General features: G+C 40.6%; 1 protein-coding gene across 4 annotated transcripts; it reads left to right on the top strand.

Annotated features, from left to right (window-relative positions):
- The first annotated feature begins 244 nt into the window (after nt 1-244).
- Nucleotides 245-24,621, top strand: rnf157 (ring finger protein 157). 4 transcript variants are annotated; one of them, XM_027277381.1, is made up of 20 exons: nt 245-1,058; nt 4,385-4,503; nt 7,323-7,411; nt 7,808-7,957; nt 9,417-9,534; nt 9,639-9,705; nt 9,805-9,848; nt 11,330-11,377; nt 11,541-11,612; nt 11,735-11,894; nt 13,111-13,223; nt 13,321-13,553; nt 14,391-14,493; nt 14,648-14,756; nt 17,122-17,336; nt 17,423-17,485; nt 17,571-17,619; nt 20,784-20,894; nt 21,866-21,900; nt 23,281-23,363. In XM_027277381.1, the coding sequence occupies exons 1-19, from the start codon at nt 971-973 to the stop codon at nt 21,898-21,900; spliced, it is 1,986 nt and encodes a 661-aa protein (XP_027133182.1). In that variant the 5' UTR covers nt 245-970; the 3' UTR covers nt 23,281-23,363. The 4 variants fall into 4 exon arrangements, with proteins under 4 accessions (XP_027133182.1, XP_027133184.1, XP_027133176.1 ...); XM_027277383.1 differs by lacking the exon at nt 20,784-20,894; XM_027277370.1 differs by lacking the exon at nt 21,866-21,900 and having other exon boundaries at nt 338-1,058; nt 23,281-24,621.
- The last annotated feature ends 1,415 nt before the right edge of the window (nt 24,622-26,036 follow it).

Here is a 26,036-nt window from a genome sequence, read left to right as displayed (position 1 = left end):
TCAACCGTTACACTGCCTCCTAGCAACTCGGAGGCGCAACTAACGGCCATACCGGAGCGTTATTCCGCCTTTGTTCCTCTTAATTTAACAAAAAAACATATAATATTAGCAATTTATCACCATTATTATTATTATTTTTTATACTTAATCAACTCCAAACATTGTTGCTTTAGTTATTATGTCGCTACACAACTCCAACAGTGTGATTTCTATGACGCTACTTGTTGCAAATAAAACCGTCAGTTAAAGCTAAAATTGTTAACGGTTTACTAGCATCTCCGCTCATATCCAGGAGGTTAATATTGTTTTTTTCCCCGTTTTATTTTATTTTATTTTATTTTTTTGTGATCCACGCAGAGCCGTCCTCTCTGCACTGCAGTCACCGTTACTCGCACATTTGGCGTAGGAAGGTCACGTTACAAATCGGGTCGGGTACTAGCTGCTGCTGCTGCTGCTGCCGGAGAGAGGAGGACTGCGCAAAAACCACGGCCCGGATTTGTGCCTGACTGACGTCATGTGGAGCCACAGCAGACCTCTTTGACAGGATCCAGCAACGAAAAGCACCGGGGGTATGTGATCAACATCCAGCGGAACCGGGAGCACATACTATACCCGTGAAGTGAAGAGAAAAAAAAGAGGCAAGCACCAGGAGAGATTTCGCTCGTAGAGAGCTCGGTTGTGGCGTACCATGAGAGTGCTTATCCGTTATTAAAGGGACTACAACGGATGTTTTCTGCCTCAAAACGGAGCTGCACTGTTGACCGGGGAGGGATAAGCCACAGCCAGGAGAACTAATCCCCAGGACGGTCACATTCACGACGGGGCTTGGACCCGACAGAAAATGGACAGGGCAGCACGAACTGGATTAAATGATAGAGACTAAAACGGAGAGACGGCCGCGGACGACAACAAAGCGAAGCCCCCTGAAGTGTTATGCCCGTTAACCCGTGTGGTCTTTATTTGACTGGAAATGGGAGCTTTAACGAGCAGACAAAACATAGGCGTGGAAGAAGTGGACATACCGTCCAATTCGGTGTACCGTTATCCACCGAAATCTGGTAAGTCACCGAACAACAGGTCACACTGGGGGCGGGTATCAGTCACATGCCTCAAACCTTCACTGCAGATGATTTATTTGGTGCTTTATGTAGGGGGGTTCAATAAAAAATAAATAAAAAAAACACACACACATCACCTTCATCATCATACCTTGTAGCTGACAGGCCTGCAGGGCGTCTGAGCCTTCAACCTGGGGGAGCTACCTGTGGGAAGAAGGGAGGACTCAATGCCTCAATTTGGCTCTCAATATATATAACTTTGACTTTATTGATCACATTTCATCCTGTGTTTCAAGCCACTGCAGCACTGTGGGCTCTCTGTTATCTGCACTGTGAATGTGACTATCCACATATACATATATATATATATATTATTGCTTTTATGTTGTTGCATCTATGAGCAGCAGGGGAGCTGGATTTGATGGCATCACAACAGCTCCAGTCTGTCTGCAAAATAAATAAGTCATGATGGAATGATGGATCCTAAGAGGATGAAAATATGATGAACAACATCACCATCAGCAGTAGAGAAGTTTAAATCAGTTTTTTTTTTTTATTATTTAAAATACCACTCATTTTTTAAATTATTTGTGTCAAAATAGAAGAGATAATAATAGGGAGTCCAACTAAAGATCTAAAATTTATAATGATAAAAAAAGAACATCTTCATATTTTAGAGGCTGGAAATGAATAAATGATTAGTCATTTTTTAAATGGACGTAGTTGTAATAGATCTCTCAAAAGTCATTTTCAACGCAAGGGCTGCAACTAATGATCTTTTTCATCCATCAATCTTTGAGTTATTTTCTTGATGAATTTATTAATAGTTAAGTCTGTATAGCTTTTGGAAATGGTGAAAAATGTCCACCACAATATCCCAGAGCCCAGTGTGGCATCTTCAAATGGTTTGTTTTGTGTGATCACCAGCCAAAAATGGAAAGATATTCTGTTTATTATTAACATCATGAAAACCAGCAAAAACTAACATTAGGAACCAGAACAGAAACTGAAATCTGTCTTTTTTTTGCCATTGTTACTTCAAAAATTCATATTTATTGACTCACTTATTATTCTTGAATTGAAACCCAGATAGTACAGTATGCTTAATTTTATTCTTAGTCCTGTTCACTCATTCTTTGATCAGCGATTTTAGGACTGATATCTTTATTTTGTCCATTTTTTAAAAATGTATTATTAAGGCAACATTCTTGTACCACTGTTTGCAGGTACGTTCAGAGGCCTTAAAGGTTCAAAACCTTTCAAACAAAAACAAACCTGACTCACAAACTGTCCATCGGACCTCAAGCTGACCCGTGTGTTTTGAATCAGTCTTGTTTTTCTTCCTCTGTGTGACATTTTTTGATTGCAGCACTGTCAGGGGTCAGGGTTTAGCAGTAATCCAATATTATCATTCGCATTGTGAAGAAATAGTGTTATTGCTTTTCAATGCCATTGAAGCAAAGACATAAAGTAAATCAAAATGTCTTACAAAATGAGGAACAGAATCTGGGAATATAAGACTTTTATTATAGTCAGATGTGATATGTTAGGCAATATTCTGATATCATAATAATATCTTAGATTTACAGTTATATTATGTATTGAAGAAAGGATGGAAGGGAAGAAATATTGTTGACTTGCGGCTGCCATTAGTGCCTCTCTCACCACAGTTTAGCTGAATCAGTCACAGGCTGTCTGAATTTATCAGATAACAGTCCTGGTTGCAGCCTGGAGGGGAAGTGGTGGTGGTGGTGGTTGGAAGGTGGTGGCAAAGACTGCTGGTGAAACCGATCTGTCAGCCCTAGTTCCTGTTTCTTGGATCTGGTGACAAAGCCTTGGCCCAGCTCGCCTCTCCCACCTGCTGTAAATAATAATAAGGTGATGAAGAGAGAGGTGGAAAGAGAGAGCGTCGCCATCTGGGCTTTTTTTAGCACATGATTTGTCATGTTATGGATTTTTCTACATCGTGAATAGCTTTCAGGTCGGGGCATCCAAACCCTACCTCCTCTCCAGCATTAATACGTGTGAAAGAAGACCAGCTGATACATGACTGGCCTGTCCAGCATGTATTTAAACACTCCGAACCACCATTACAGTCTTATGATATTAGCTCAACCTGTGATTAAAAGGCACAACATCTATTTAGTCTTGTTGTCATCAACCCAAAGTCTTGGTAAACATGTGGACAAGTTGCAGGCCAATAACAACCCAACAACTCACCAATCCTTTTTTAGGGCTTCTTGAAATATGAAAAGAAAAACAACTCTACTCCTTTTATGTCATTTCTAGTCTTACCTGCATGTTATTCCAAACAGTTTGAGGATAAACTCCTGTACAGCTCACCAGTTGTTGCTTTCGATTGAGACATATGAGATTATTTGCCTTTTGCAGTCACTAGAGGTATCTGTCGATGACGCTAGCCAGCTAAATAGTTCAAATATTTAAGGGAAATGTGCAAGATGGGTAGGATTAACTGCAAAACATCTCAGTTTCTAACAGTCTATCTGTCAGTTTTTGGATCCTAAATCTTATTTTCTAATAACAAGTGAAAAAAATGTGTAAGAAATGTACAACGGTTCCCATTTATTCAACTTACAGTGATTTTTTTTTTTTCACTTTCTAAATATCTCAAAAGATTGGAGATTAAGGCTTCAGGTTTCAGAAGCCAGTCTAATAAATAAATAATTTACTAGAATCAAGTGTTATGTTCTTAGTGCAAAGATTTGCCTTATTGTGTCATGTTTCAAGACACTTTTTTTTTAAATCTGTTTAAGGAAAACTCACAAGACCAACTGAATGTTTCTTGCAATGCAAGATAATTTCATTTTTTAATGAAGCAAAGCCAGCAGCATCCTGCCTTCAACCGAATCACAGTGCTGATATTTAGTATAACAGCAGTGTGGTATTGCGTTTATACAACAGTTCTACAAGCTCTGTCTATACGTTTACAGTAATAAATGACAACAGATTATGATTTGTTTGTTTATTAAATCATTTATTTGGCTCCATCAACACTAATAGTTCCACAACTGGACTGGGAATGCACTGTTGCCATGCAACATGGAACGACTCTTATCCAATCAAATTACTCGGTTGGACCTAACTGTTGTATAAGTGAATTAATGTCTCATGACAAAGAGTATTAACTTGATTAAATGATCTATAAATGAGGCTTTGTGACAGAATATAAAAATAACTGAGCATGGATTTTTTATACATTTAATTAACCACACTGTGCAGCATTGTTTTTTTTTTGTTTTCTCAGATGATGTGAAGTATTTTGAATTAAATGTGTTTTTAAAAGTGAGTCTCACTCTTTGTTGCAGGTAGTTACTTTGCCAGCCATTTCATCATGGGGGGAGAGAAGTTTGACTCCACCCATCCGGAGGGTTACCTGTTTGGGGAAAACACAGACCTTAACTTCCTGGGGACCAGACCTGTGGCGGTAGGTATTCTCACACACTAACAGCTGTGTTAAATGTCAAAAGGTCTGTTGTTCTGGAGCTTTCAATTACATCTCATGATCTTGCTCAGTGGATGGATTTAGCCCAGAAATTCTAAGAAATTATAATTTCTTCTCAGCCATGTTGGCATAAAACTTAACCTAACTTAACAAGATTAAACAAAAGGTAGGATGATTAAAGAAAGGTTCTTAGCCTAACTAATTAACAAAACAAAAAGTATTTTCATTCTATTTTCTGATCAGTAAACAGTGAAAAATCACAAATTTACAGGCCTTAAACTACTTGTTTTATTTGATCAGCACTCCAAAACCAAAGATATTCAATTTACAATGACAGAACAGCAGAACATTCTTATATTTAAGGGGAATAAAAGCACATTTATGACATTTTTGCTTGATAGATGACTTGTCTTTAAAAAATAATTTTGTGTTGATCAGCTAATTCATTAGTCGACTGCTTGTTCCAGCATCAAAATCTCCCTCTTCATTATTAAACAGAAATTAATACATTTCTGCAGGCCTGGCTCCCTCAGAGGCAATTAACAAGCTCAGACTGTGACTGATTGAAATTTATTTCAACGTCTCATCCTGTCAAACTAATTAAAAGTGAAATGACAGTCTGCTGGCTCCACGTACAGAGAGGCTGATAAGCTTGACTCTTCCTCCCTAGGGTTGGTTCAACCTAATCATGAACCTGAAGGTCAAACTAATGAGAGCTGCAGATCAAAAAAAGCTCAAGTCCGGAGAGGAACGGGAGAATTTGACACAGACTGAAAAGCTTGGAGGGAGTTTAACTATTCGACTAAGTAAAGCTGATATGGAGAGACTCTGCTCCATCCTTATGTGTACTAATCTCAGTAGCGCTGCTGTTTCTGTCTAGACTGGGGCTAAAATTAGGAGTGCAGTTTTTCTTCTGATTATGTGGGTGTTTATAATCCTCCTGTGGGCACAGAATTCAGTTGGTGATGGTGCGTTTTTTTTTTCTCCATGTATGTGTGACTGAAGCTTTACCAGCGTTATATAATGTTTGGTGGTTTTTAAGCAGATGGTGCTGTGGAATCATGAAACCAACCACAGTTGTTGTGTTCTCGGTCTACTGCCACCGCTCTACAAATATGATAATGGACGGGGCTATATTTAGAGGTTTTCAGAGCTCCCGTGTGAAGCACAGGATTTACAAAATGGATTTTTAGCAATGTTAGCAGCTCTAGTGATGGCGATGCCAGTTGATCCACCATTTTCTCCACCATTCTACCTAAAATATTTCAACTATTGGATGAATTGCCATAAATTTTTCTACAGATATTAATGGTCCCCAGAGAATGAAATCCACTGACTTTGGTGATCCTATGGCTTTACCTATCATTTTAGTGACTTTACCTATAGTATTAGTGATTTTTATCCACAATTTCTGTCACTTTAGCCGTCATTTTAGTGAAATAACCCATGGTTTTAGTGACCTTATTGATGGTTTTAGTGGCTTTACATAGTTTTTTAATAAATGGATTAATTAGAGAAAGGTCCAGCTGAGTGTCACATCTGGGGATCATCATCATGGGAAAATCAAACACATAAGAGAGGTAGTAAATCATATTTTATTTTTTTAGGTTAGTTAATATAGTATTCTTAATTCCTTATTTAAAGTGAATTAAAAGAAAAACAAACACATGAGGACATGAGTTAGGTCCTTTTGGCAAAATATTGAATGTAGCATATTAACATGCTAAACTATGGGGTATGATAAACATTATACTTTACTGCTGTAATTAGCATTTAGCTCAAAACGCAGCTGTGTTTAAGTACAGCCTTACAGAGCTGCTAATAAACTTTTAGTTCTGTTGAAATCATCCAACAACATCAACATCTACTTTCACTCACCTGTATTTTAAAAGGAAAGAAGTCTAATGATTTTATTTTAGTCTCAGCATGTGTTGCTCTGCTGTTTCGTGTGATTTTTTTTTTTTATACGTTATAAGATCTGCAGTGTTGTCTGAGTTTCCTAATGAATGGTTCTTTTCAGCATCTGTTACTCCGCGTGTGTGTTTGTTTGTGTAGTTTACAGGCGTGACTCCTGCTGAGTCCAGATGTGTAATCGCACTGAATATGGTGCCATTTACAGCCACACACACACACACACACACACACACACACACACACACACAGATGAAGGTTTGTAGTGTGTAGGTATCTGACCACATCCTGCATGTTTCTACTCCAGTGATCCTCAAACCACCTCGGCTCTCCCTTTACGCTCAGTCAGCAGCTTCTGGCTTCAAACACACAACAAACTGAGAACTGAAGTTGGTCAAGTGTAAAGGTTACGTGTCGATTTTACTCCGGAGTTTTAATGTTGTTGTTTTTTATCACTTAAGATTGAGTTGGTCACATCCTTATCTGTGACTTTATGCTATCAAAATTCTCCTGATGCGTTAAACTTCACCCTCTGCTCCTTTTAACCAGCTTGAAATAAAGACAGGCACTGTTTGACCCTGGACTATTTTACACTCTTGTGGTCCCTGTGTGTGCAGAAATGTGCCAAACACTGTCTGAAGTGTCAGCCTCGTCCCTGGAAAGACACAATCTGGGCAGATTTTTTGCTCCGGCTCAGCACTTGTCAGCACGGATCTTGCTAGTGCTGACCAACCGAAACACGTTTGTGTTAAGGTTAAACCTTGTGTAACCCTGAACTCTCTGCGGTTACGAGAGGAATGTCGGGGCGGTTGAGGGAAGATGAATGCCACTACTCTTCAGTCTCCTAACTTGCATTTTACATCTATAATTTGTTTTCTTTTTGTTTTCAGTTCCCGTACGCAGCCCCTCCACCTCAGGAACCAGTAAAGACATTACGAAGCCTTATAAACATCCGTAAGGACACGCTGCGGCTCGTACGGTACGCACCCTGATCCACCTAAACATATACATAACCCCTCATCACACCACTGTCTAATTTCATGTCCACTGAGCTATTTTTGGAGAGCAAAGCACAACAGCTAAATTAAGGGATAGTGTTAAATCATGCATGTTGTTCTTGTAATTCAAACTTTATTCTCATGAAAGAATTTCAGTAAAAACAAATGTGGAAACATGTCCCTGAAAACAGGATAAACACACACAAGACCTAAAGAAATTACCATGTTGACTACTATATGACTATTGTCGCTTAAACCACAACATAGCTTTTATATGCCCTCTCTCCATGAGCTCAGATTTCTGTTCTCTACCTTAAAAGCCCTCTCCCTCGTCCTTGTCTCCTCTTTCCTCCACCACACACCTCTGCCACTCGTAGGTGCAGCGAGGACCTGAAGCTGCCAGGAGACGAGGCGGCGGGCAAGAACAGGGCCTGCTACAACATAGAGTTTACCTTCGATGCCGACACACAGGTGGCCATAACTATCTACTACCAGGCCATGGAGGAGTTTCATAATGGAGTGCCAGTGTAAGTGGAAACAGGTTTTTAGACTCAAATGTTGAAATGTTGAAAATCCATCCATCCTTCTTCCATATCAGGGGTGCTGGAGCCAATCCCAGCTGACACTGGGTAAGAGGTGGGGTACACCCTGGATTGAAATAGCCAGTTTAGTTCATCACAGGGCTGACACATAGAGGCAAGCAACCATTCACGGTCACATTCACACCTGCGGTCAGTTAACCTGCATGTCTTTTGACTGTGGGTGGATGTACCCCATGGACAAAGGCTCAGTTATTGCAGCAGCCTGGGTTCGATCACAGTCCTGGCCCTCCATATCAGCCCTCCTCTCATCCGCAACGTCCTGTCACTCCTCAGCTGTTTCTTAAAATAAAGTCTCCCCAAAATATATATTTTTGCACCAGTAATTTGTCTACAGCTGCTGCAACCTTAAACACTTCCTTGCAAGACACTTACCTGTCAGACTGTTTCCTCAAGAGACAGCAAGTCGAGCGTAACAAAAGTTAACTCCAGCAATTGTCTGTTTACATGTCTTGGGAAGTATTAGAATTGCATTAGAATACAAGGCTAATCAGTAGAGTACTCTCTAAGCTTGGTATCGACTAGATATAAATGAGTCATAATAAATGCATATAAAAAAATATATAGATGCTTTCAGTTGCATTAATTCAGTCACAGCAGTCTGCAGACTAATGCCACAGCAATCCTCAATGTAAGTTATGTTACATAAAAAATGATCCCAATGAGTATCTGTTCAGGAGTGTGGACTGGTAGCTGGGAAGGTGCCAGTTTTACCTCCTGGGCACTGAACCTCTAACTGCTCCAAGGGCGCTGCTGTGTGGCTCTCTATAAGCCCTTTGGGTGTGTGGGTGTATTTTGGGCCTATATGTATAAAACTGGAGTGAAAAAAAGAAATTTCCCCCATTGAGAGATGAATAAAGTTAATCTTCTTTTGCTACACATTTTGAATTTGGAAAAGGGAGAGCGTGAGTGAGCACTGGTAGAGAAAAGGTTGAATCATCCTTCGTGAATATGAAAAGAGGGACATCTGCTACCTTCAGTCGACATTTAATTGACAGAAATAGAAGTCTGGAAGAGGAAAACGTTTCCATAAATATTCATGCAGACACTCATAAGTTATGCCAGCGTGGCCTGGAATATCTTATACATATCTTACACTACATATCAGTATTTGCATATGTTACGTAAAGAGCTGTCTGTCAATCTAACTCTGTTCAGACAGGATGCATGATGCAAGCAGAGGTTCCCTATCTTCCACTTCTGCACAGAAAAGATGTTCAACACTAGTAACTGCTTATTTAAACAGAAATAACAATTCAAATGCACGCATATGCATCTGTAATCAACAAATGCCTGCACCAGGTATAAGTATTGATAGCAGTTGGCCAATGTATGTTTTGTAGCTTTGTGCATTGACTAACTGTGTGTGTGTTTGTGTGTGTTGCAGTTACCTGCCCCAGGACAGCTCTCTGCAGTCTGAGACGGTGCATTTTAAGAGGGGAGTGTGCCAGCAGTTCTGTCTGCCCTCACACACTGTCAACCTCAGCGAGTGGGCTGACGAGGAGGTAGAGAGATGACATGCACGAGGCTGTGTTGTAAAACCACTTCATACATGTCGCACACAGACACATGCTCTGTTCCTCTTCTCACCTCCTTGTTTTCTTCTCAGCTGCTGTTCGATATGGACAAAGAGATTTTCCCCATGGTGGTGCAGGCTGTTGTAGACGAGGGGGAAGGTGAGTTACTGTGTATTTATCACACCGATGGTCTGACGTGAAAATAGAGCTGCAGAATCTTTTAAGCCAACACGTGTCCACTGTCTTTTATCTTTTCAGAACATTTAGGCCACTCTCACATACTGCTGGCAACATTTGAAAAGGTAAGAAAGACGCTCGTTATCAGCGCCAGCATTTTAGCAGGCACAATATGTTTGCATGTTATGTTAACAGGACTCTCGGACAGAGCTGAAAGGATGTATCACCATGGAAACCTTTCACTAACTCTTGAATCACTTTACTGATACCAGCTTTGAAAATGTTCAAAAGGGTATTTCTGTACATTTAATATCTGTGAATTTGGGATAACTTATAACAGTGTAAAGACAGCGCTGTGATTACTGAATCTTGAATTTGAAAGGTAAAATTTTGTGTATTTGTAATCAGGGCACAGAATTAAGACGAGCCAATTGCTGATAAAATATGTAAGCAGCTGGTAGATTCGCAGGCTGGAGGAGCCAGGGATCGTCAGTCACATGTTGAGACTGTGACTGGAAGAACAGTTCATTTTAAATCCCTTTGAAATTGATCACTTCTGAACATTTGTGATAAATAATATCACATATCAAGATATCCAGAACCATGATATTACAGTAACCAAAATCCCAGAGAATCTAATCTCATATCATAATAATATTAGGTTTTGGAATTTCAGTTCCCTTAATGCTCTGGGGGATGTAAACATGATGTATAATGTTGCAGTGAATACAGCCAGTTACACCGTTGGCTAAAACTTGATCCCTGTTTTTTATTTGGCTGATATTTGTTTACATTTTGGCATGTCGAATTAGCTATTAGCAGTAACTGAGATGTACCTGTAGACGTACAGCAGCTCGCATTAGATCATTTTATTCTGAAGAAAACCTAAAAAATGTGAAGATTCACATTTCTACACTTAAAACCAGAGTCTCCATACTAAGTGCATCTATGGACATTTATTCAGATATGATGATATGCTTAAAAATTGTAGGTCACACTGAATCCCGAAACACTGTACTCACATGTCTTTGTTCATATCTATTCGGTCAAATCCAAAGAGTTGCAGAGCTGCAGCTCCAAATGCTGACCATGTTGTCAAATGGGCCAAATCAGCAGAATAAACTACAATAACTAACTTCTGGTTGTCTTTGGAAGACCAGCATGCACCTGTTTCTTTCACCCGACACAGTATCATTAGCTCACACCTCTCCCTCTAATCTCCCTTCCCTGTTTGAAAGCCTCTGTTCCAGGTTAACGCGCTACAAGAGAGAATGATTAATAATCAAAAAAAATGTTGCTCTACTAAAACATCTCTTTTTTTTTCTGGGTGCTCATTTGCATGTACTCCAATCCCTCATTTCTTTAAGAATGCTGCAGCGGAGGCAAAACTTCTTTCTGACCTCGAATATGCTGGAACATCAGAGGTCGTCTACGCAGCATTACAGTTCAGTCGAGTGTCGGTCACATAAAGACGACGCAAAAGAATAAAAAAATAAAGGGCTTCCTGCACCCTACAAGTAAATATGTAGGGGTTTGCGTGTGTGAATTAACAACAAAAACAAGCTGCAGTTCATGCAAAATAAACTAATATACTGTTCTTTGTCAGCACATGGACGGGAGCTACTGTGTGAAGCCTCTGAAGCAGAAACAAGTGGTGAATACTCCTGCTTTTCTTCTCTCTCTTTCTTCCTCCCTTTGTGTAACATTTATGCCTTTGAAAGACAAATGATACACCAAAGCTTTATTTCCCTCTTGAACATTACGACTGGCCCATGAGACCTGCCGCCTTTGTTCTTCACTATGTTCCTCTCTCTCAGGTGGATGGAGTGAGCTATCTACTGCAGGAGATCTATGGGATAGAGAACAAATACAACAGCCAAGAATCAAAGGTAAATATCAGATGACACGAGCACTTTTCCTGTCTGCTCCTCTTTGGTTGCATCAGAGGCGACACAGCAGTAGTAGTATAAATAAATCAATGACCTGGAAAAATCTGTTTTTCTCTTTCAAGGTTGCTGACGATGAGATCAGTGACAACAGTGCTGAGTGTGTGGTGTGTTTGTCGGATGTACGCGACACACTCATCCTGCCGTGCAGACACCTGTGTCTCTGCAACGCCTGCGCAGACACTCTGCGCTACCAGGCCAACTGCTGCCCCATCTGCAGACTGCGTGAGTTTCCATCAACAATGACAACTTTCTTTCCAAAATGAATGAATTAAAAAAGTGATGATAAAATATTGTTGCGCCCATGCTGCAGTGACTCGGGTTCGTGTCTACTAGCCTGTGGTTTGCTTTCTCTCTTTCCTGTCTGTCTTCAGCTGTTAAAATTTCTATTTTATTACAATAGACAATGTTTTGAAACCAAATCAAATGATATGAGTGTCAGTAGGGGTAAAATGCATTATTTAAAGGTCCAGTATTGTGTGTGTTTTGTGGTGAGATTGCAGAATGCAAATAACTGAATACTCTTCGCCTCACGAATTCTGCCATGTTCTGTAAATGGAACCCCCTAAATCTTACAGACCGGAGACAAGATGTGCATTTCTTTTGGTACACTGAAGATGATTTTTAGGAGCTAAACAATGAAGCGTGTTTGTTTTTATTTTGCACCACATTGATGACATACAATGGGACTAGTGGCACAGCAATATGTATTTTAAGGTGTATCTGTACAGAGGTGCAAAATATGGGAAATTTAAACAATAGCAAATGCTAGAGATTTATCACCACTGACTGGCCGCTGCAGCAGAGGAAACTGCGTCTAAAATTTAACATCTGGAAAGAGCAGGTATAAAATCTGCCGCATTGTTTTAATGGGCACAGAGAGGGAGGGAGAGACCACAGCAGACTGAGACAGTGAGTGAGAGAGGCAGGCTGCTTCCTGCAGTTAGCTCCTGCTCATTTTTCCTGACTTTAAATGTCTTGTAGCAGCTTCAGTCAAGAATAGATGTATTATCTTTTTATCTGTTTGCAGTAATAAGCTTGTCAAAGGTGTTTAAATGTTATAATCTCCAACACTTACAACACTTACAGTATTTTTCAGTTGATAAAATCAGGCTATTTAATTATTCCTCACATATGGTCCTCACATATGTTCAGCAGCAGGAAACACTTTTCATTCACACCCCGTTTCTTTTTAGATCTGTACAACATGCGTCAAAACAGCCCAGCATCTGATCTTACGTAACAGAGCTTTATGCAACTATATGTTCATATATGTGAAATTTTAGTAAATAGCTTCTTAATTGAAAAAACAAAAACAATTAATTTTTCATTTTATTTTTCACCTTTTTAAAATTTGTTTAATTATATTTAATATATATATGTGTGTACAGATTATTTAAATCTCTTTTATTCTTTTATTATTTCCGTGTTTTTCTTTAAGCGTTCAGAGCTCTGCTGCAGATCCGAGCCATGAGGAAGAAGCTCAGCCCTCTTTCACCTACCAGCTTTAACCCCGTCATCACTTCACAAACCTCTGACTCAGAGGAACACTCGGTGAGACGGACACATGAAAGATGAAATGTATATGTAAAATATTGATCATTCCCAGTCCCATTAAACTCACCAGTGTCCCGTCCTCTCTTGTTTGCAGGCGTCTGAGCACATCCCTCCAGGCTACGAAGCAGTGTCTCTCCTTGAAGCGTTGAATGGCCCCCTCAACACCTCCTCGGTGGTCCCTCCTCCTCTCCACTCTGGTCCCAGCCACGTCTCGGGAGCGCTGCCCCCGTACAGCAGTGAACCTCACCCGGCACCGACCCGTTCCCTCTCCCCTTTAGACCACTCCAACTCCAGTCAGGGACTCAAACTTAAAAAGAGTGGCTCAAAGTGAGTCTGCCTGACAGCGAGTATGAGTGACAGTTAATGTGTTTTTCAGCAGTAAGATCAGAGGAATCATCTCAGTGAAGATACATTTAGTGCTACTTTTATTTTTATTATTTACTTTTATTTATATTCATTTATTAATGAATATAATGTATTTATTGTATTTCCTGGTGCGGTTCACTATAGTTTACAGTCCTCTTGTTGCATCGTCTTACAGAAAAGCATGACTACACATTATTATGTTCCTCAAAATTATCAGAATACAACAACAGTCCAACTGCAGTGTTTGAACTCAAAGATGATTACAATAGATTTTCACAATAAATGTTACAAGAAAATAATAATAATCATAATGATAATAAAACAAAAGTTCCACTTAAATTTACTGATTCCCGACATTTACAAGCAAATCACAAATCACTTGGACAAGCGCTGGCTAATTCTCCCCATAAATGGTATGATGTCCATCATACAAAAATAACTCATTAAAGGGGAAGAGGTGTTGGTGGAATATAAATGTTTGGACTGATTACACAACAGCTAAACTGTTACTGTTACTGTTACTTAAAAAGAGGACCTGATGTCCTAATTCACATTTTGGGGGTATTTTTGCCACAATAATAAAGTTGTTTACATGTCTGAACAATTATCAGACATTATTACCTCATTATGACATCATCCTACTGAGATCATATGTTATATTATTTGTTACATTTGTTTGAATATGTTTGTTTGTTTATATTTATTGAGTTATTTTATTGTGTTTGACTGGTCATACATACCTAAAACCCAGTCCTGTTATCTTTGTCTGAATCTTGTCCATTATCTTGTTTATTTTAGGTCACTTTCCCAGAATTCCTCCGTGCTTCCCGAAGAGGAGGATGAGAAGTCCTGCAGTGAATCGGATGCCTGTCGCCACAAACTGGCTGTGGACCAGCAGGAGGTTTGTATGTGTGTGTGAAACAGAGTCATAGAGAAAAAACATTTTGGTGTCAGATATCTGTATCTGTGAGTTGCTGCACGTTTTTGTGTTTGTATTCGGAGGATCGTGTGGCGCTGTGAGCTCCTCTCTTACTGCTGCTGTCATCGTTTTATAGAATGGAGTGACTCCAGACAGCGAGAACTTGACTCTCTCCTCATCTGGAGCCATCGACCAGTCATCCTGCACCGGGACCCCGCTATCCTCTACCATCACGTCCCCTGAAGGTATATTCACAGGCACTTACACTTTCACGTTTGTCTACACTTGTGAGGACCCTGATTTTATAATGCATTTCCTAGCCCTGAACCTAATCTTAAACTCCCCATGAAACAGAAAGCAGAGTGCTATTTGTTTTTGCATATTTGCTGTAAGAACAGGCAGATAGGAAAGATCCTTGATTACAGTTTACAGTAGCCAATGGCTAGTGGGTGTGTGTTACACTCCTACTGCTATGCATTGCAGGTAGTGCTTTGAGCTAGTGTCAGCATCTACCTTGGCCTGGGACTGAACACAACTTCCGAAACCAGCAGCGGCCCATTTGGCAGGAAATTCAGCATCCTACACAAGTCATTTTCTTGCCAGGTTGGCTGTCAGTATGGTTAGCTGCATAGCAGTCCTTCCAGTGTTATTTGCTGTTGGTGTCAGAGGTTGTGCACGAACATGGTCCGGTCTGCCTGTTGAGCCCAGTTCTGTTGTCTACTAACCGCAGATTCACTTAGCAGTTAATTAGTGGTTAGCTACTTTAGCAAGTTGTTATCACATAGAGTTGAAGCTTAGCAACCGGAGGACATCAGTGGGAAAACCAGCAAATATATTCTGTATAAATGTGATCCAGTTTTACCAAAATCAGTGAGAAATCGTGAGAAAAGTTTGCTTTTGAACAGTAAGCAATGAGGTCCAGCCATCGATTCCCCAGTGGAAACAATATTTGGGCTTTGCTGAAATCAAAATGTACTGACAGCTTTGACGTCGCTGCACTTGCTTTGGTCCCGATAACTGTATAAATTTGTGTGGAACAGCGTACCCATTTGCTGTGCAGAAAAGCATTTAGGCTAATCAAGCTTTTGTAGCATCACAATGCCACTTCAGAAGTAGTTAAATTTAATTATTTAAGTAATTTAATAATTAATGAAGATACTACTCCTGTGCCACATGCGTAAATTGCACGCAGCAAGACACACATATCGTTCCTCCTGCTGTGTGATTGCCAATGTTATCGGATTAAATCAAAGAGAAGGAGCCATTTGTTCGGTCAGTGTGAGATAATGTCTGAAAGCAGATGTTTCAAGCCAAAAGTGAGAAAACTGGCAACGCTGACGGAGACTGAACTCAGCTCTGGTGGACTCCAGCCTAATTCACCATAAATCCTGGTTGTGTTTGAGTCTTTAACTCACTTCTGCCCCAGGCCCATCATGAATTGAACTATTGTTTTTATAGATTTATATATAATATAATATATAAAATAAAGCTATACAAGTTGCACATGTCTTTATGACGAGTATCTCTGTTTGAAAAGAGATTTAGTGTTACCATTTTTAAATTCATCTATAGTACGCAGCTGTTCCTTTTTTGATGTTTTTGATGAAATACAGTTTCCCCGTGTTGGGTTAATACAATCCATCTTATCTTAATTTAATTTGAGGAGTCAGCTGCTTGTTTCTAATTGCTTAAGTCTCTTTATTAAGTGTATGTAAGATGTCAGATTATTCAGCGCTGTCGATCCTTAAAAACACATTTTCTTCAAAGTGATGTGCAGTTTCTTTTAGGTCTAGCAAATCAGCTAAAAGCAAAGAGTTTAAGGTGCCGCATGGAGCATTTTAACATAAATAAATCATATGCTTGAACCACATCAGCGCTTTATAACGGATTTTTATCTGCTTAATGGTAAACAGAGAGCTTTTCCAGCTGGAATGACAGTTTCAGTTAAATAATATCTTCACTCTTCCACAAACCTGTGTAGTCAGGCTTTCAGCTTGTGTTGTTGACAGAAGTCAGGGGTCAGTTCAGTCAAGTAACTCCGGATATTTAGCTATGAGATTAAAAATAAACGCATCTATTTCTTCAAGAGTTTAAGAGTTGTAGTGTGGGTTGCTACTGTAGATGTAGGTTTCTGTTCAAGCACAGTGTTGACCCGGCAACCTTGTTACGATGATGTCGGGAAGCTGCTTCCAGTCACAATCTGGCTGTTGGCAGAGAAATATTCACAGCATGTAGCCCCTCCAAAGGCACAAATTGTCATGTCTATTCATATTTATTTAGATTAAACAAATAAGATATAGCACACATCCTAAGTTAATTAGATATACTAAGTTAGTTTTGCGCAGAGTTTAGCTGTTGTGTCCTATGTTTATGATGAGCTACAACACTTAGCTCTTTGTTGTGTTATTGATCCTTTATTCAATTGTCAGAAAGAAAGCAAATAAGCATAAATGTTGAATCATTGACTGTATACGTTTTCTGCTGTTGGTAATTTTTTTGACAGTAGGGATCACTTTTTTTATATTAATGGAAAGTGGAAATTTAAAAAAAAGAAAGAAAATCCTCCAACTCCAAGCCGGACCATGATGTGTGTGTCCGTCTGTCTGCCAGACCCAGTGAGCAGCAGCCTGGTCCAGTCAGTGATGTCCATGGCCTCGTCCCACTCGCAGCACTCCCACATCAGCACTGACACCATGTCCTCCATGTCAGGGTCCTACCTGGCCGGGGCTGAAGGCGAACCCGGGGGGGACGATGGGGGGGACGTGGAGGGCGAGGAGAACCAGGACGCCGCCATGGAGAGCCGAGGACCATCGCAGCAGGACGGGGTAAGGAATCCTGTGATGGACGAATGGATGGAAGAGAAATTGACTTGAAAATATATTCTGTTGTCTCATCATAATCTTTCATTCAGGAGTTTTCCCAGGAGCCAAAGGAACAAAATTACTCAGTGGCTGTCGAGGAGCAGGACTCAGAGGTGACTGTTTGCTTAAATGAGATAATTTTGTGTTTTTATCTAACTTTCATGACATTTTACAAAGCTGTTTTTCTGTTTTCTGCAGGGAAATGATGTAACTGAAGAAGACTGTTCCTCCCCGTCTAATGGAAAAGGTAACTATGGTGACCATCCTTCACCTTTCACCCCTGACTCCTCACCCTCCCTTTGCATTTGTTGCTCTCAGGCCATGTGAAAAAGACCTTTCATACAAACTATATTTTATGGACTGAACAGTCGATCTGATATACTGCTTCTGTCCATAAATCTTTTTGAATCATGGCTGAGTAATGACAACGCTTTCAATAAAAGGGAATACGTGTCAGATGTTGTCCTCTAGGTGGGGCAGTCCCTTTGAAAATGCACATAATGTTGGCTGAAACCACCACAACATGCATTATCTGAACTGGAGTGAATGGCTTCTCATACAACGTGTGTGCACCAGAACCTTTGTCTACTTGACTGAAGTGAACTCAAAGTAAGACTGGACTGGATATGGCAAGAACTGGCTCCGTAAATCTGATTCTAACACTGCGATCATTTGTATGTGTAACATCCTAAAATAATCCAGTTGTAGTTGAGACTTTAAAGTTTGCCATCGCCTCCATTATCTCGTAGAATATGCCTGTAAGACAGCAGCATAAGCACAAAGATATGCCTGAATGGGGTGTCATCTTGAATTTGTGAAGGGACCGGCAGGAACTTTAACTGCTTCAGGCTGCGCACCAATTCAGGGACTCAATCCTCCAAAGTTTGTATTATTTCTGAAGTGAAATAAAAAGGGGTGTTCATTTCAAACGCTCCTACAGCTCCGGCAAAGAGAGTTTTATTTTGTCCAGACTTGAAGAACATAACCAGTATCATTATTCTGTTTATTAGAGTTGGGAAACAGCATGTGACCCTCCTCATGTTTACCAGGTATTTACATGTAGGTGGTCTCTAGTTAATATATCAGCGTCTTTCAGAGGATCCCCTGAATTGTTACACAGCTGATGGATCACACAGTGAAGAGTCTCTTTGAGTGACTTTTATTTATTTGTATTTCCTTTTTGGTGAATTTAATGACCGGTAATCATGTATTCACCAATAAATATCGATTAATTCTAGTTGATCGGAGCATCCTTTTACTCATAAAGGGAAATGAGCAAGGACAGGCATCCTGTGTTGTTTAGATGAGGTTCTGCTGCACACCAGGTTACTGGCTTGAATTTGCATGACTTGCATCTCTTTATATATAAAGGTTTGTGTGTACATGTGTATGTACGCTTGTGTATTTACTGTATGTGTATGAGGTATATCATTTACTGGCTCAAAACAGCTCTGCACGGTACATTTGCTATTTTTTTTTAAGCTGCTGCATCATGAAGTGAAAGCTTCTTCATACTCCATCTGTGTGTGAGAAAAGGTGTGTGATGTAGTGCTAAAGAAAGTGTTGTGGAGAGTGAGTCAATGAAGCGAAAAACAACCAGGTCACCTTCATGAGACAGTTTGAATCTTGTATATGTAAATTAGTTTCTCTGTGGATTGTGTGTGTGTGTGTGTTCTTGTGTGTGTGTATGTGTGTGTGTGTTTGTGTGTGTGTGTGTGTGTTTGTGTGTGTTCGGACACTTCGGGCCAGACTGAAATGATCTCTGAGTACCTGTGAGTTACTGAATGACCTTTCAGTTCTTTAGGAGACGAGCGGACCTGTGCTGCCTGACAGACTGTGAATGTGCACACGCGCTGTAGGATGTATGTTTGCACGCACATGTGTGTGCATCTCGCACCAGCGCTGCCAGACAGCTTCTGTATGTGCCCTGTCTGTGTCTCTGTGCTGAGCTGCCAATCATCCAGTCCATCTCTGCCAGTTTCTCCTCATTAGCACACACAGCACACAAGGCTTGCTGCAGGCATGAGGCACTTGCACATATTAAACATGCTAGTATCTGTTATCTGGCCATGCTGGAAAAGGCAGAAAGATGCTAATCTGAAGAGTTTTTTTATTGATATTTCTAATTAATGAGGAAATAGACACCAGTCTGGAAGATCCTTGGCTTTAGTGTGTCATGCTAAAAGTATCAGCAAACACTATGTGGAGTGATATCGAAGAACAGTGACAGTTTAAAGGGCCAGCGTGTCAGATTTAGGGGTAAATATAAATATCAGAATCGTTACGAGCTACAGACGTCCACGGAGGTCGCCATGTTTCTACAGTATCCCAGAACAGACAAACTAAACGCTGAGTCTAGATAGGACCTTTTGCGTTTGTTGCGTGTTTCATGGTGAACGTAGCGTCTTCTCCTTCATGGTGAAACGACAAATCCTAGTACCAGTGTTTTGTTTTGTTTTTCAACAAAATAGTGATAACTTTAAATGATACAAATCTGGTGGTTTTGTGTAAATTAGTAAAATCCTGGGTGTAAAATCAAAGTCTATCTTATCGTATGTTATTTTGATCGTATCGTATCTTACTGTATGGTATGGTATCGTCTTTTATCGAATCATATCTTATATTATGCTTTATATATATTATTTCCATTAAGTGTGACTACACATGGTGGGAAACCAAAACTAAATGTAAGTGTGTCAAATCTTAAAATATTATATTGCTCATTGATTTGCAACTTTTCCCACAACGAGACATTAAAGTGATAGCTACCACATCGTAAAGAGTATTGTGAGTATATTTTTTTGACGGTTTTGATTTATATAATCTCATGGTGTATATCATCATATCGCCCAACCCTATGTGGTAACAACAGCAGGTTTTTTTTTAAGGTACTATACAAACTTTATTTGTATTGTAATTTGTCATAGCAAATTGTGGCTGTCTGTATTCAGTATGTTTGGCCAAAACCAAAAATCGTTAACCAGTTTAAACAGCAAAGATACAAATCTCTGATCGTAAACCAGAGAGCAACATGTCGCGTTCTCTCAGCGAGCATCATCTTCTTCCCTGTAAACCATCTGTCCTTTTTGTACATGTTGTTCTGTCGAATTAAATCTTGCAGATGAGGCCTCAGAGCATCAGAGCACACTTGTTTGAATATTGTGCCTTCGTGAGTCACATTGTTTCAACTTGAACTCACCAGCAGAATATAATTTCACATATTTCTATAAATGAGAAATATTCAATATCAATATATTTTATTAATGCCGATCCAGCATGGCCAACCTCACCCCTCCACCTCTGACACCCTCCCTCTTCCCTCCCCTCCCCACCCGCCTGTCTCACCCTCTTCCCACCCCCCTCCCCTGCTGTGCCTGGCTGCTCTTGTTTGACCTTTGCCCTCGCTTGCAGGTGGGCGGAGCAGGTGTCCAGAGTTGGCCAATAACAATCAGGGCGTCGCCCTCTGTGACACGCCCTCTTTGGGGTTGGATAATGAGCAGGCTCCCGACAGCCGATTCGCCGGTGAGTGGCAACCTCTCGAACATGGACCGATGAGAGCTGACGACTGGGAATGAGAGTTGAGGGGAGGGAGGATGAGGAGAGGAGAGGAAAAGTGAGGAAGATGAGTTGGGGAGTGCATGAGTTATCAGTCGGAAGATAATTGCTAATGCAGACTAAACAGGAAAAACAACAGGCAGGTGAAGCAACCAGAAAGGAGTTTTTTTTTTTTGCCCAGCATGAAGATCTGGAGGCCTCCTTCTTCTCTTCATCCCTACCCTTTAGTGTTGTGGTGCTCCATCGCTTTTTTCCAGCACCGGTTAGCTGTGCACTCTTTCCCTCCTCTCCCCTTTAGCCGAAGCCCTGGTGTGTGTTTCTCTGTGTGCGTAAGTGCATCTTATCGTGTGTCTGACGAGTGCTTTCTGCATGCCGTGTTTTCTGTTTGCGTGAGAGAAAGAGAAAGAGAAAGAGTCCGGTTCATCCCAGCGTTGAAGTTCATGTTCAGCTGTCTGCCCAGCTCCGAGCCGCTTTGCCAAACATCCGCAACTCATTCTCACATCCATCCATCTTCCCCTCTCGTCCTCTCCCAGTCCCTGCTTCTTAACATTTGGTGGGGTTCCTGTGATGAGAGCTAAAGGTGTCACTTTTGTTCTTATAACTATTCTTATAACTTTTGGTTGTTTAATTCTTAACTTTGGGTTCAAACCTGCCTTTAGCTCTGCATCCTTGTCTCTCAGCCTCCTCCCCTCCACATCCCTGATTTACCTTCATCCCCTCGAATCACTCCTTTGGTGTTTTCATGGTGAATGGTGTGACATGTTTTCTCTTTTTGTGTCGTAAAAGTGTTTTGTTATCTCTCTGTTTCTCTCCTTTTTTTCCCCTTGGTCATTCTTCACATCTTTTGCTGTCTTTTCCCGGACATCTTTCTTCCTACTTCTCCTCTCTCTCCTCTCCTTTGTCTCTCTTCCTTCTCTCGCCTTCTTTCGGATGGACAGATGAGGAGTCGTGCCCAGTGCACATTGAGGACTAGGTATGGAGTCATGGTTAGATGCTAGATCAGACACCAGGGTCATATATTGTAGTTTGTGTTTTATGTTTATGCACCATAGCAATTACTTTTCTTTGTTAATTACTGGTTTTATCTGTCTATCATGATTCAGTATTGGTAGTATACTTGCACTAAATAAAAAAAGAGTGTTTCTTTTCTAGTCAGAGCTTTGTTTAGACCATTATAATATTAATATCTATCATTATATTTAGTCATACTTCAAAGGTACACACCTGAGGTAAGGTGGCTTTAATGCTGATGTTATTCATTATTCATATTTGCAGTGGTTAATAATTTATGGCCTGAAAAGTCGCTTCTTGCTGATATTTGCTGATATTCACTGTGAGTCGGGATCATATTATTTTGTTTATTCAATAAACATTCAGTTACAATATAGTATAAAATAAAAGTATCATATCGTTTGCAGTGGAACAAGCCAAGCAGCCACATTTTAACCCTAGAAGTGTGATACCCGATCACTGATACGCATATTGATCGTTGTCCTGCACCTACAGTCGCTGCTCTAAAGTCTGAACTAGACTGCAACACGAGTCATCAAAAATATCTGAATGCTTTTCAAGATGAGAACAGAGATTTTGATTTATAAACACATACTAAGAAACATTTAATGCCTGGAAACAGGATGAGGATGAGCTAAGTGTATTTTTAATGTGTGCAGTCTGGTAGCAGTGTATATCTATGTTAACAATAGATCAACTGAATGTGTGTAACATGAAAAGGTTGATCGACAAAGAAGCATCACTGGTTTTAGTTTCCCACGTTTTCGCATCTTTCAGCTGTTTTTTTTTTTTTTTTTTTACGGCCACAACTTTTGATTCGCTGTCACTGCTCTCGTTAGTGTGGCTTTAGGCTGCAGCAGGCAGCTGTTTTCAACAACAGTGCTCAGCACCAAACAACAGCTAGACAAAGTTAGTAAAAAGCTAGTGAACAATGTGGAGCATTTTGCAGCTACAGAACCAGATATTTTTCTCAGGAGAACAAAAAATGGAGTCATGACGGAGAAAGATAGATTGCCTGGGACCTTGGAGTACAAACACTGCCTGATGTGGTTTGTGGCTTGCTGCTTTCTTTGCATCCCTTGTAGCATAACCCAAAATATTGGTGTCTGACAACCTATAAGAGGCACAGCAGGTGGTGTTTGTTCTCCCAGGTCCCTGGCAATCAGCTATTTCCTCCAGTATGTGGGTGTAAATTCGAACTGCTTTAAGAGCAGCACTTGATTCCACCAACAGGGCACAAAGGAATCAAGGAAGCATCCCGTAAAGACACATTTATACATGTGACAAATGAAATCAGGTGGAAACACACTTGTTATCAAACTATTGTTCTTCTCTCATTCAGGTCTGATGTACCTCGGGGGTTACAGGCCTGTTTTGGAGCCCCTTCCCCACCACACCTCCACCAGCAATATCAACCTGGAGGAGCAGGGGGCAGAGAACAGGGACGGCCAGAGTCCTAAACATCCCCGTCGCGGACCACTCATTGTGTAACACACTCAAAGAAACACACACAAACACAAACACACACACACACTCACACAAAACACACAGACTTCTCCGTCCAGAGTCAGCTCTTCTTACCCTGCCATAGTGCTGCGTCGCTGGATACTGTCCTCACTGAACAGGGAAACCCTCCTCCTCCTCCTCCTTGTCCTTCATCTGTATGAACATTTCCTGGATTGATTGTCTTTGCTGGCGCTGAAACTCCTCTCGGGTTAAAAGAGGAGGGAAGAGGAACAGAACGGCATCACCTGTCTGCCGTCTGTGCACTTTCATCTCACAGGATTTCTCTGTTTTTGTTTTTCCTGTCTGTGATCAAACTTTTTTTAAATTCATTTAAATTAAATATTGACAAAGGTTATCTTATATGTCACTTTGCTGATAGAGCAGGTCTAGACCATGCTCTATATAATATTATTTACAGACCCACCATTCCCCACCCTGAGCAAGCACTTGGCGATGGTGGCAAGAAAAAAAACTTAATGCTACATTATTATTTATTACCTAACCAGTGAGAACTGTGTGTCGTGACACTATCTCTAGAAAACAACACGCTGCTCCTCTCCTTTCCTCTCCTCTATTACCAGCCAAACAGTCAGGGGCTACTGTGATCGGCAATCGGATTTATTACTAATGTACTTCTTCTTCTCTGTTACAAACTGTATGTTGTATGAGTGGTTGGACACTATTTAAAAAGTCAGCTCACACCGGACTACCTTACCATAGCGAGCTAAAACGTGCTGACGCATCTCCTCGGATCAGGGAGCTCCCGTCTCGACTTTGCATGCAGTTTTCAGCTCCTGCTGATGTTTCCCCTCCCTCTCTCATTTCCGCTATGATTTTCAAACACGTCTGCTGAATGTGAATACAGAAGCGGTTGGACTTGTGAGGCGGCACACGAGCCAAGAAATGTTGGCCAAAATGAACAGAAATGGACTGGGGGAAAGAAAAAAAAAGAATGTAGGCAGACGAACATGGATCTCTTTAGAAAGGGAATGTACATGACATTTAAACTGGAACTGAACTTTGAACTCTGCTTCACACACCAATCACGCCATCTTCTCCTTCTGCAGCTCCATCTTAGCATGTCAGTATTATCACAGTTCAACTGGAAATCAACAAGTACCACCAAGCAATAAGGATGCTGGAGCTGCATCTCCTCTTTTTCTCCTGCAGGAGGATGCTCATTTTGCAGTTAAAACTACAAACTGTGTTTGCACTGGCTTGTTAAATTCAAAATCCGACATTTCAATGTTCTTTTTATTTTAAGTTTGCCATCATAAAGGGATTTATTGCAAGAAAAAACAAAACATCATTCACAAAACCTAAACGTGAGCTTTAGGTCACACTGTGGTTAGTTGGCATTTTGTTCATCCTCACTCACCCAGAGTATCATCATCCCGACGAGCCCTTTTCTCCTCGTTTGTGGAGCTTTTTAGTTGTTTTGGTTTTGTATAACTTTATTGTATAGCTCATCTGTTCTTGATGTTTCTGTGTTTTAATTTGTTGCAAAACACTGTGTCGTTTAATAGAATGTGGATGAAAATATGTGAAAAATTTGTAAAGGTTTACACACACAAACACAACACACACACACACACATAACTGAAAAGGGACAACATTTAATGCACTATTAGCTGTTTCCTAGACAACACACTTTGCGGTGCATGAGGCGATAGTAGAGTAAGCATGTTAGTCTAGGTCAGCCTGCACCCTCCTGTAGAGTACTTGATGATGGTTCACTGCACACAACATAAAACCGTACCATGTCCTTCCGCAGTGTTAAATATCGGTTGCTGGCTCCCGTTTCCCTTGGCCCAAACTGTTCAAGGTCAAAGAATACTGCACTACTATATCCAAGCTGCAAACAGTCATGTGATCACAGTCTGAATGTGTAGATGAAGCCGCAGTACGATATCAAAGGAATGGGTCCTGACCCCACTTTTCTAGAATTACGAGTGAAAATGTCAAAGAAACAAACGGACAATAAAGTTTTTTTGCATCTAAATTCTTTTTGTGATTTCTTGTTGGTTCAAATAGGGAGGATTCATTAATCAGAGTCGGGTTGTGTTTTGGTTCACGTCCCTGAACATGAAGCACTGCTCTCTGAGATGTTTCCTAACATGGTCACCTTCGCTGAAACTCTCTGGAGCTTTATACAATCATTTTTCAAACTCAGTCTGTTGTACATTCCCAGCAGAGAGCTCAATTTGTATTGTTGTCACTAGTAAAAATAACGTCTCAGAGCTCTTTCGCATCATATACATTCACTACCCCTAATTTAATCTCCAGTTGTGTTCTATAGTAAGTTTGCAGTCTGGGTTAGCTACAACAGCAGCTACAGCTCACTGCAGTTTAGTTTACTGTCCATCAGGAAACTCTGAAAATTTACAGAGAGATGATCGGGACCAGTCGGAGTCAAGTCAAGTCTCCCCAGACTGTGGCACATCAGGTGCAGGTGTTGCTCATGCAGCTGATGATCCTCCATTCAACACCCGCATAACACAACCAGAAAAGAGCAACAGAGACACCTAGTGCCCTGGCTGAGGTGTCGTCACACCGTTTATTATCTACATTTTTGTTTTTGGTCTCATTTAA

Source organism: Larimichthys crocea, chromosome I (genome assembly GCF_000972845.2).
Source record: "Larimichthys crocea isolate SSNF chromosome I, L_crocea_2.0, whole genome shotgun sequence".
NCBI classification, from domain to species: domain Eukaryota; kingdom Metazoa; phylum Chordata; class Actinopteri; family Sciaenidae; genus Larimichthys; species Larimichthys crocea.
The sequence above is the reverse complement of the archived record's forward strand: the minus strand, read 5'-3'. Positions and strand labels throughout refer to the sequence as shown.

Coding starts and splice junctions, on each gene's coding strand:
- rnf157 (XM_027277370.1), top strand. CDS start 971: ATGGGAGCTTTAACGAGCAGACAAAACATAGGCGTGGAAGAAGTGGAC. Junction 1,059..4,384: donor CCGTTATCCACCGAAATCTG/GTAAGTCACCGA, acceptor TCTTTGTTGCAG/GTAGTTACTTTGCCAGCCAT. Junction 14,757..17,121: donor TACCATCACGTCCCCTGAAG/GTATATTCACAG, acceptor TCTGTCTGCCAG/ACCCAGTGAGCAGCAGCCTG.